This window comes from Cetorhinus maximus, chromosome 22, assembly GCF_964194155.1.
Source record: "Cetorhinus maximus chromosome 22, sCetMax3.hap1.1, whole genome shotgun sequence".
NCBI classification, from domain to species: domain Eukaryota; kingdom Metazoa; phylum Chordata; class Chondrichthyes; order Lamniformes; family Cetorhinidae; genus Cetorhinus; species Cetorhinus maximus.
In genome coordinates, this window is record NC_135900.1 from 19,020,124 (window position 1) to 19,032,143 (window position 12,020).

At 44.8% G+C, this 12,020-nt stretch overlaps 1 protein-coding gene across 3 annotated transcripts in view; it reads left to right on the forward strand.

Moving 5' to 3' along the window:
• Positions 1 to 1,250: 1,250 nt before the first annotated feature.
• The window catches only part of nots (nothepsin), a 51,618-nt gene continuing 40,848 nt past the window's right edge, over positions 1,251 to 12,020 (forward strand). For all 3 annotated transcript variants that reach the window (XM_078567905.1, XM_078567904.1, XM_078567903.1), the window contains exon 1: positions 1,251 to 1,389. In XM_078567905.1, the coding sequence (XP_078424031.1) occupies positions 1,334 to 1,389 (56 nt within the window). In that variant the 5' untranslated portion in view covers positions 1,251 to 1,333. The remainder of the gene's footprint in view (positions 1,390 to 12,020) is intronic.

Below are 12,020 nucleotides of genomic sequence, written 5' to 3' on the forward strand. Positions count from 1 at the left end.
TAAGATGGAAATTTCTTTGAGGGGATCTCACATAACTGGCATGAGGAAGATAAGTTTGTGATAGGACACCAAATACAGGTACAACAACACCTGATGTATTATTTATATCTATCAGTGTCCCAGGCCATGCATTTATAGACACTTCTATCTGGGCATGTCAGATGAGTTATGTCTTTGCTGTTTCAACTTCTGTCTCTCACTAGAGAGTTGCTGCTCATCGTGCCACCAATCCAGGTTGACCTGCAGGTAACTTCTACTATAAGAACAGCTCTTCACATAACTATGGTCACCATAGTGTTAAGATTTAATTCTACTAGATACTTCCATGCCACTAAAGTGGACATCTGCTAAATTGGCCAGTCAGTTGCCTGTAGATGGGTCCATATTTGGGTAATACTTTCATCACATTCCTTGTGGAAAGGCAGCATCATCTGGACAGAACTTTCTCCATTGGGGAAGGTTGCCAAGAGTCTACTGCTCAGGTGTATCAGGTATCAGGCACTCCTCACAACAACCATATTGTTTACATGAGCAGAAAGTGATTCTATGCAGTTAGCATTAAAGTGGTGTGTGACTTTAGAAACACTGTGATGTAAGTAAATGCGAGAAGTATCTATGTTAGACCTGTACTTGCCAGTACTTCAGCTTAACTCAGAATCCCCTTTCCAGGTACAACCTTTCTCTGAAAGAACAGCAACTACTGTTCATTGCTGGCTGTTTAACTGAAATTCCTAACATGTGTTCAAATTGGAGAAATGGATTATTGACAAAAAGACATGCTCTTGCCACTATTTAAAGGCTGCGGAAACAAAAAAAAAGATTTCAGCTCAAAGTAGGTCAACTGCATCGAAACATCTACAAATGTGGCTGCTGCTTCAAGAAATTAGTTAAAAGTATTTGTCGTATTAGGCACTTCAAGGTACCAGTGGACTGGTGCAGGATACTGGGAAGGTGATCACACAAAGTGTCAGTGATGTCTTCTGGGCAACGCCATGGAAGAAAATGCACAAAAATGTGTCAACTGAAAAAAAAAAATGCCATGATTAGACTCACCCCAAAATTATTTAGGTACGGACTGTAATTTGGTTATTATTTTGGTAATCTAAAGTACTGTAGCTATTTTGAGGCCTTGAAAACTTCAAATCACAAAATTATTATTGCATAATGTAAACTGTAGACTTCTTGCTGCCAAACAGTGACGATGCCTTTTGTTTACCTTGTTTACCACGGGGTCTTGATGAAGTAAATTCAATAAATTCGCTGAACTACTTCAGTGTTACTGGCGCAATTTGAAGTGATCAGCTCCAGTTATATCTGTCCAGTCAAAGCAGAAATGAAATGGCTAGTAATAGTTTTAGTTTCAATTTACCTTACAGAATCTGTCATCAGGTGAGTGGTTTCTGAATTCTTTAAGGTTACTGAAGCGAATGCAGTGTCTTATGACAAATACATATCTTGAACTATTCAATTGTTGGAAGTAAACTTGCAAATGGAACTTTCCAGAAGCATGGGTGAAATCTGATTTTTAAAGTATTGTATGAACTAATGAGCTTGCAGTTGATATTCTTGTCTTGTTTCCATTTAAGTTAATAATGCATTTAAGTAATAAAACAATATTGTTGCTAATTGTACTTGTCAATTGAACATAGTTACATAAAATGTGGCATGCATTTTGTCCTTTCACCTGGCATATCTTTGCCAAAGCTTCTGTCCTTAAATCTGGGCACAATTGATGTAGCGCTATAGTGAATGTTTATCAGCTGGTATAACAGAGGTGCAATTTTTATTCCAATGTAACCAAATAAACTGAATATGACACTGTCAACCTATTTTTGATTGTTGGGTACCAAACTCAAACTGGTGCTTTGGTTGCCTTTTGATCAGCATGAAAAAAAGTGAAAGAAAAACTTAAAATCTATTTTTCTTTTGTGCCTGCTGTTATTTTCAGTTGCGTAACAAGAATTTAAACCTGCCTGTGAATATGGAGCACTGCGCATTCGTATGTAAAACTTTTGTTTGGAAATTTCCTCCACGAGCATTGGTTTAAAGAATGAGAAATATCTATGGGCACAGTTTCGCCCTGGTCAGGTGGGCTCGGCGGGGGCGAGCAGGAGCGGTTGGGAAGCCGACCGTCATCCGTGATCGGGGCCCAACCGCGATTTTGAAACGTGCGCTCAGCGCTGCCTGTGTGTGTGTGTGTGGGAGGGGTGGGAGGAGGACGAGCGCGCAAGCTCGCCCATGCGCGTGGGTGCGCACAAGAAAAGCTCCCTGAGGCTCAGAGCTGCCTCAGGGAGATGAAGATTTTGAACAATGAAAATAAAGAATTTAAAATGTTTATACCATGTCCCCTCATGTGACGCTGTCATGATTCTGTCATGTTAACATGTGACATGCTAGAAACTAGTTTGAAAAATGTTTATTTATTTTTTTAATCACGGAATGAAACCTCGTCCTACGTAAGGTTGGACGGGCAGCGAAAAATTTAATTCAAATTGGTACTTTAAGGGCCTTAATAGGCACGTTAATGGTCGGCCGGCGCGCTGCCAACTCCCGTGAGCGCCTGCCGACCGAAATATTGCACGAGTGCGCGATGACGTCGGGACGCTCGCCCAAGGTCATCACGTGTCATTTTACACTCGGCCGGATCAGGCCCCCATGTCATTCATGTTTTATGGTAAAATCTGAAACGCCAGCCAAATGAAACATTAGCTTGGAAGATAATTCAAGAATGCAAGACTGCTCTTTGCATGTTTCGAATAACTTAACTGCAACCAAAGTGTGGAACGACATTGGCAAAAGCATCACAAGTGCAGCAGGAAGGGATTTATGCACATGAGTTTTGCATATAGCCTGACCTAGTCAGAAATCCTAGGCCTATGCAGAATAACAGCACCAGGACAAGAGTGAGGGTCCTACCAGCAGTAGTGTCAGATGCACAGGTGAGGGTGGTGGAAAGTTTGGGAGGGGTGCAGAGCAAGGCTGCAACTCTGTATTTAAAAAGCTGCATCCAATTAAAAGACTGAGCAAGCTCCTGGTAAAGGGGCTGAAATAGCTGGTGCATTCATGATGGGTTGAAGGATGGCAAATTAGAATATTTTTAAATGTCAAGCGACTAGGGACAGTGAAAGAGCAAAGAGATAAATGTGCCTACGTGCATAAATCACTAAAAACTAGTGTACAGATACAAAAAGTAATCAAAAAGTTTAGTGGAATGTTGATCTTTCTCTCAAGGAGTTTGGAACATAAAGATGAGCAAGTTTTAGTTGTATAAAGCCTTGGTTAGTTGCGACACGGAATCGTCCCAGATTTGCACTAAGTGCAGTAACGAGCGGGAAAAAGAACGTTTTACCCGCCGGCTGCAATGGTTTTCGTGCCATATCATCCCAATGCTGGGAAACACGTCTCCGATTCACCCACCACGTCGTCACTTCACTGCCTCCTCACACTGGGCAGCCGTGCGCACACCTCTCAGTGCTTCCAACCCAAGACTGCTGCACAGAAGACATGGCCCTGAAAGGCAAGAAGACTGCAGCCTCCCCGATTCAGTGACACATCCCTGGAATGCCTTTTAGATGCAGTGGAGGCCCGCTGTGATGTCCTCTACCCCCACTCTGGGTGAAGACCAGCAAGCAAGGTCACCAGTCCAGCATAGGAGGCGATGACAGCAGTGGTCAGCACCAATGCCCTGCAAAAGAGGACAGCCATCCAGTGCCACAAGAGGATGAATGGTCTCATCCATTCCACCAAGGTAAGTCACTCTTCTCATCACTTTCAACTCACACACTCACAAACCCATCACACATCCAGAGGGATTTCACAGCTCAAGGGACAATGCCACTCAGTCACACACACATGCCATCACATCTCCATCAGGCTCATATCCTCTTAAACTTGCGTCTCATCCCCACTATGGCTCCACTCACCACACAGACATTCCATGCAGTGCCACACATCCTGCTCACACTCCATCTGTTTTCGTGCAGGAGAAGGTGGCTTAAAGCAGCAGGGAGTGATCCAGACTGGGGGTGGAGTGGCTCACTCTAGGCCCCTCACTTACTTTGAGAAGCGTACCATCGTGCTGCCTAGAGAGGACGTGGACCGTGCCTGCAGAGACAGTGAGGTCGGCAGCAAACACCCTCATGAGGATCCTGCACCACATCATTCCTCTCTCAACACAACTGTGAGTGCTCCCTCTCCTGCTTTTGACTCTGTTGCTATGCACTAATTATCTCTACTTTGGTTCACAGGGAGCTCTGCCAAGCGACCGATACCCTCAGCCAGCTACCAGTCCCTCAGCTCCATCCAGGTCCTCACCTCCTCCATTGAAGAGTTGGAAATAAGCAGCCTGGAAGACCCATTACAGCGCTTACTCACACCCTCCACAAGCACAGAGACACACACCTCAGTGGGACCTAGATCTAGAGCAGGCTTGGGTTCACAATGTGGTGGTCACCACACGGACACACGTCCACCACAGGTGGAGGCAGGTTCAGCCGAGCTCCCCGGCACTTGGAGGACTGCTGGGGAAGAGGCACCTATGAGGTCTGAGTCAGATGACAAGCCTCTGGACTTGGCCTTCCAACTCATTGTGGAGAGTCAGCAGAAGGCGGGGGCACATCACGAAGCCCTCAACGGAGTGGCACGCAGGTTGTAGGAGTGTGTCCGCCTGCTCTTTGATGAAATGATGCCCACATGTGCACAAGGGAAGGATGGCCAATGCCATGGAGACCCTTGTCCAGCAGGGCACAGAGATGCATGCAGACCTGCACTCCATCATGGTAGCTATGGGTGACTTCCTGTAGTGGCAACGCGAGAGGGAAACGAGGCACCTTAACGTCCCTCCAGGTGTTCCTTTCCCTCAAGGAGTCAGGCCGGGCACCCGAGGGGAAGAGGAGCAGCAGCTGGTCACCTCTGGGTCACACACTCAGGAATCTCAGAGGCTGTCCTCTCCCTTCAAGTCCCCTTTGCCTGTGGCCCTTTCAACTTTGTCCTCTGTCACAGCAGAGGGAGCCCACAGGAGGACAGCCAAAGGAAGCCGGGGCCCCCAAGGCCTTGTCTCTGCACAGGACCCATGCCAAAGTCATCAGAGGCAGTAGGGTCAACAATTGCATAGGCTGTCTCCACCCCTCTTGCAGATGCCCGGGCAGCACCTAGATGCCCTAGTTAAGAAATTCTGATCACAATTGGTTACGCAGGTGAACACATTTTGTCACTTTATAATCTGTAAATATATTCACCTTCACTGAATAATGCGCAGTGGTGTCTTTCAGCTTCATTTACAGGCTTTGCGCGTCCTCTCCCTGCATTCACCCCCCCTTCCACCACCCCACTAGCAGTTCAGCTGCACACAGCCAGCCCACAAGTGATTCTGGAGGGAGATGTGCGCGTGTGTGTGTGTGTGTGGGGGGGTGTGTGTGTGTGTGGGGGGGTGTGTGTGTGTGTGTGTGTGGGGCAGGGCCTTTCGGAGCCTCGTACAAGCTCTCTCCCACGCACGCGGATCTTTTTTCCTTCATGCTCATCTCAGTGTCCTGAGCATTTTCAATGCTGGGGTTCACTTTCAGTTGTCCATCTGAGCCGACCTGCATCTCCACCCATGCACTGACCACACTCCCATGCAGCACCTGTTCCTGTCCACCATAAGAACATAAGAACTAGGAGCAGGAGTAGGCAATTCAGCCCCTCGAGCCTGCCCCGCCATTCAATATGATCATGGCTGATCTCATTTTGGCCTCAACTCCAATTTCCCACCCTCTCCCCATAACCTTTCAACCCATTACTAATTAAAAATCTGTCTATCTCCTCCTTAAATTAATTCAGCATCCCGGCATCCACTGCACTCTGAGGTAGTGAATTCCACAGATTCACGACCCTTTGAGAAAAGTAATTCCTCCTCATCTCTGATTTAAATCTACCACCCCTTTGCCTAAAACTATGACCATGAGTCTCCTTTCACTTTTGGATTCAGAAGCATGGTGTGTGTAACATTCTTCTTTAGCTCACCCATCCTTTTCCCTTCTCCCATCACCCATGTCCTTTCCCTCACCACTCACAACCCCCCTGGCATCACATTCCATGTCTCCACTGTCACCTACCAGCCACAACCCTTTTCTTTCAGGGATGTCCTGGTGAACGTGCACATTCCCAACCCTTCCTGAAAATCCCAACCCCATCCACGTTAACATCCCTGACCCCCTCCTTCCCGCCCCCAGGGTCCGTGTCTGCCTCCAAGTCCCCACCCTTGCCATCCCTTCTACCGATACCGTCCCACCCTCATCCCCCCACCCTACCGGCTCACTCTGCCCTCTCTCATTCTCACCATTCCCTTCTATCACACCCCCCCCTCATTTCACTCCCCAGTAAACAGTCATCGACTCCACAGACCCCTCCCTTGCACATTCACCCGGACACCCCCGTCCTTACTCCTTCCCCCTTGGAACTCCTTCCCCCCTTCCAGGATTCCTTCCCCCCAATTACTTCTTCCCCTTTCCTTACTCCTTCCTCCATCCTTATTTCTTCCTCCACCCTTACTCCTTCCGCCTTCCTGATTCCTTCCTCCACCCTTACCTCTTCCTCCACCTTTATTCCTCCCCCCTTCCTCATTCCTTCCTCCACGCTTACACCTTCCTCCCCCTTACACCTACCTCCCCAGTTTCCGTACTCTGCCCCATTACCCCTCCTCCCTCCAACCTCACCCCCCGACACCTTCGTCCCCTGCACCAATGTCAGCCCCCCAACACCTTCACTCCCCCCTACCAACATCACCCCCCAACACCTTTGTTTCCCCCCTCCCAATCTCACCCCGCCGGACACGTTTGTTTCCCCCCTCCCTCTCCCACCGCACCACAACCCCCCACCCTGTCCGGTACACCTTCCTCTCCCACTCACAGCTGGGCCTTCCTCTCCACCCCCTTGATGATCAAACGTAGCAGGGCATGGCCAACACACTGAAGTCCCGAAGCAGATCCTCAGTGGTGACTTTCCACCTTTTGTGAGCTGCTTTGTGGTGGAGCCAGGCCCTCCAGCATGTGATGCAACGTTCCTCGAGGATCCCATAGTTGTCAGGCTCCAGCATCTTCTGCTGCTTGGATGTCCGCGATGTGAGCAAGGCCCTGACGGTAAGTCCTGACTTCTGCATGTCACACTTGTCAAGGTGTGTTCTGCGATGGTGTATTTTCCCACCGACATGGGTGGTAATTTTGACGTGGGGGGATATTCCGGTGAGCTGGGCTTATAATGATATGCAGATTTATTATAATGAAGTTCCCGACGTCCGGCAGCGGGAACTGCAGCCCGCCATTGATGAGCGGAGTGGACGGGTTTCACAACATCATGAAACTGATTTTTGGCCTTCCCGCCATATTGTTGGCTCAGGGAGCATGGAAAATTCTGCCTCTAATCTGAAATACCTGACCTGTACCGTAGAATATATTGACCTTGGAAGAGGCACGTAACAGAATTCCTGGAATACCAGCATGGCTTAAAGGGTTAATTTATGAGGACAGGTGAAGGATTTGGTAAGGAATTTAATTACTTTTTCTACCTTTTCCACTAACTTTCACTGATTTGTGTACAAGGACACCAAAATCTCAATACTCACCCACAGTTCCTTGTCTGTCACTGTTTAGAAAACATTTTGATTTGTTGAAACCAAAGTGGATGACCTCACACTTCCCCACATTGAAATCTTCTGACAATTCTGCCCAATCAATTTATGAAACTATTTTCAGAACACGGAGGGAACAATCTTGAAATTAGGCATAGAAGTGAAATTAGGTGTAGAAGAAGGAAGCCCTTTTCCACGCAGAGGATGTGAGAGATTTGGAACTCTTTTCCTCAAACGGATGTGGATTCTGGTCAACTGAAGATTAAGGTCAATAGATTTTTATGAGGTAAGGATCAAAGCTGGGTAGTAGAAGTTGAGGTACAAATCACTGATGATCTGAAGGCGGAACAGTCTTCGGAAGGAGAATGGCCTATTCCTGTTCCTCTATTCATTGGATCAGTAAAAGTTATTCAGTTGAGTAACAGGGCAGGTAAATGAATCAGAGGGAAACAATTCCCTGCCACAATAATCAAGTGGTGTCTGTATTGCATGGCACCATGTTCTTTGCTCCAAGAGCAAAGTCATTTGACAGCATTTATGTCAAGTGGTTCAAATCTTGTACTGCGTGCTAGCACATTGAAGTCTGATATTGTAGGTCTTTGCTTCCTGGAACCTACTATTACTATTATCTACTTCACAATTCTTGAGAGACAATGACTAAAGGACTTCTTCAGGCAGCTAACACTATGCATTCTTCCTGCTGAAGAAGATAACGCACAATGCCAGGTAACGCCAGGCCACAGGAGAGGTTCTGCTGATATCTGACACTTGACAGCACATAAAGTGGAAGTAGTAAATAATTAGATTCAATTTCGGCTTGACACTTGGGATAGAGATGTGAGAGTTCCTGTGCCTTCAGTAGATTCATTAGAATGTATCTTTTTTTCTCATTTAATGTTTATTTATGTTCTCCAATCTCTTCAACGCAACTTTCCTCAGAAGCGATCCTGCAAAGTGGCTGATTATGATAGAATTCTGATCAGGTAGATTCAAGCTAATAGTAGTGCTTGGACCCTCCATAGCTGCAAACCAGGAGACAGATTAGAAGGTTGCTGAAGAACAGGACCCTATAATTCCCCCTACCAAAGACAACATTAATGATCATTCATCCAATCCATCATTCACCCTTTCCCTTGCACTTAGCAGCTCAGAGGCATACTCCACGGGGTTCAGTTGGTATAGATCAGGAATGGCCATTAATCCGTCCTCACCCTCCAGGTGCACTCCAAGCAGTGTCCACCACAAGCCTCTGATTGAGCAGCAGAATTTGGGGGTGGGTCACTGTCCTTCATAAGGGTGGCAGTCCTGGCAGCAGCCACTTAATTGGTTGCCACTGGCAAAAGATATACCGAGGCTCCACTACTCGCAGAAACGAAGTTGACCTCATTTCCAGCCTCAGCAGAGGGACTTCTGCCACCTACTTAAAATTCAGCCCTGGGTCTCTGAAAGAACATCTCTAGAGGCTCATAATATTTTTTAGCAGCTGCCTACATCTCAGATCTCAATCCCTCGGGTGGAACATCAAAGAAATCATAGAATCATGGAATGGTGATGGCACATAAGGAGGCCATTTGGCTCATCATGTCCATGCCAACTCTCTGCAGGAGAAGGCTGAGAGGAGATTTGATAGAAGTATTCAAAATTATGAGAACACTACTTTAACCAATGGTGACATGAGGAAAAACTTTTTTACACAGCAAGTGGTTGGGATCTGAAATGCACTGCCTGACAGTGTGGTGGAAGCAGGTTCAATTGGGATTTTCAACAGGGTCAGTTAGTCCCACTTCCCTGCCCTGTACCCTGCAACTTTTTTCTCTTAAGGTGCCTATTTAATTTCCTTTTGAAAGCAACCTTCTCTAAGGAGGACAATGCCAGCATTTCCAATCTAGTCACATAACTGATGTTCCTCTGGAACCATTCTCATCAATCTTTTCTACACCCTGTTTAAAGTTTTCACATCCTTCCTAGAGTATGACTTCAATATTTGGACACAATACTCCAGTTGAGGCTGAATCAGAGTTTTAAAAAGGCTCATTAACTCCCTTGCTTTTGTACTCTATATTCATCTATTTATAAAGCCCAGGATCCAGTATATAATTTTTTAACCACTTTCTCAATCAGCCCTGCCACATTCAAGGATTTGAGTGCATATACTTTAGGTCTCTGTGTTTCTGCAACCCCTTTAGAATTGTGCCCCTTATTTTATATTGCCTCTTCTCATTCTTCCTACTAAAATATTTCACTCCACACTTCTCTGCATTAAATTTCATCAGTCACATATCCGCTCATTCCACCAGCCTGTCTGTCCTCTTGAAGTGTATCACTAACCTCTTCACAGATCATAAGTTTTGTGTCATCTGAAAATTTTGAAGTTGTGTCCTATATAGTCAAGTCTAGCATTAATATATATCAAGAAAAACAGTTGTCTTAGTACTGACCCCTGGGGTGACCCACTGAATATCTTCCTCCAGTCTGAAAAACACCATTCACTACTACTCACTGTTTCCTGTCATTCAGCCAACTTCATATTCATGCTGCCACTGTTCCTTTTAGTTCATAAGCTTCAACTTTTCTGGCAAGTCTATCATATGGCATTTTGTCAAATGCCTTTTGGAAGTCCATGTACACTACGTAAACCATATTACCCTCATCAGCCATTTCTCTTATCTCATCAAAAAACTCAACTCAGTTAATTAAACATGATTTGCCTTTCCTAATGGTTTTTCCTAATTAATTTGAAATTATCAAAATGACTGTTAATTTGTCCCAGATTATTGTCTCTAAAAGCTTTCCCACCACCAAGGTTAAACTGACTGGCCTGTAGGTTCTGGGTTTAAATTCACACCCTTTATGGACAAGGGTGTAACATTTGCAATTCTCCAGTTCTCTATCACTACTGTCACAATTAAAGAGGAAATGTTAGAAGAGGACAGAGAAAATCTCATGTGATCCACAGGATAAAACCATTAACAAAGCCAAATAAAGTTTTCTTAAAAGTTGCAATATATTACTGAAATATTTGATTTAAGGACTGTTGGCGTTTTGATTTCTTGTATGAGAATGTACAGCAAACATTGTGCCGATGAGATTAAGATCAAGATTAAGTTGTAATGTGTAACATGCTATGAGTAACATGGATTTTACTTAGACCATAGGGAGGCTAGCAAAAGGAAGCAGGTCATTAATGAGCTGAAAATATATATGTAAGCTGGGATTCCTATTGGGAAACCCTTTGTGCAGCCTCAAATACTGGCTTGATAATTTCCTGGGAGAACAATGCTTTCTAACAGCGTCGTAAAATTCAGGGCTTCCCGAATACAACAAAAAAAAATCCAGTAACTGGAACTTGATTGAGTTGGTAGCATTCTCATCTGAGTTGCTCGGTGGTGGGCTCAAATCCCACTGAGTTTATAGTCAGTGAGTCAGTATTTCTTAGCAGCCCCATCACAAGGGTGAGAAAATCAACAGAAGAAACCAGAGCATAAGAAGTACAACAGGGGACTGGATGTGAAAAAGTGCAAAACAAGGATTTTAATGATGATTAAAAAAAGAGACTGAATAAATAGAAAAAAAACTTAAGGGAACGTTCAGAGTTTTGTTACCAATTGTTATGATATGGCAGGTGGTATTTGCCAGACTGACCAAATCCACAAGGGAAACTTGGCCACGCTATCACAATGATTTTGCAATTTGTATTTATAATGAGAAAGCTGGTGCATTAAAGTCAGAAGTAATGAGTCCACTATCACCTTTAGAGATTTTAAAGATTAAGTTAAAACATTTATTAACAAAAGAAGAAAAAACTTAAACACACACAGTTATAACAGTTCCCTATTTACCTAACCAGATTCCCAACTACACACCCCCTTTAAGGCAACAGTTCAAATAGACTCCAAATTTATAAAGCCATCCAGCAATATTACCACAAGCACCCACTGGACAATAGGTTTCCAAAGGCTGTTAACACAACTTTGGTTACTGGAACAGCAAAACTTCTTCAGGGTGGCTAGAGGTTTTTTCTCTAAGTCTGCTTCACACAGTCACCTTTCAAGATCTTGAATGGCCACCCCTCACACAGCCTTCCATCCTTCTTTAAATATATTTTATCCCTTTTTATTTGTAAATCCCATTGTTTCCACTTGTCTTTAGAAGTTACTTTTCCAAGAATATAACAATCTTACATGTTCTCATATGGCCAGCCCTTTTGGAAAACATCAACTTAACCTTGCCTTATTTATCTTTCCAGTTGTAAATATTTTCCAAGTCCATTTGAAAATCAAATGCTTCTCCACTTACCTAAAAATGCAAATTCCATTCACACCGCACCTGTTGACGTCATCCTAGCTTTACTCATCTCCATTTCAAATGCCTGTTTTACACCTCACTTCTTTGATAATTTAAATCTTGCAGTCTAATC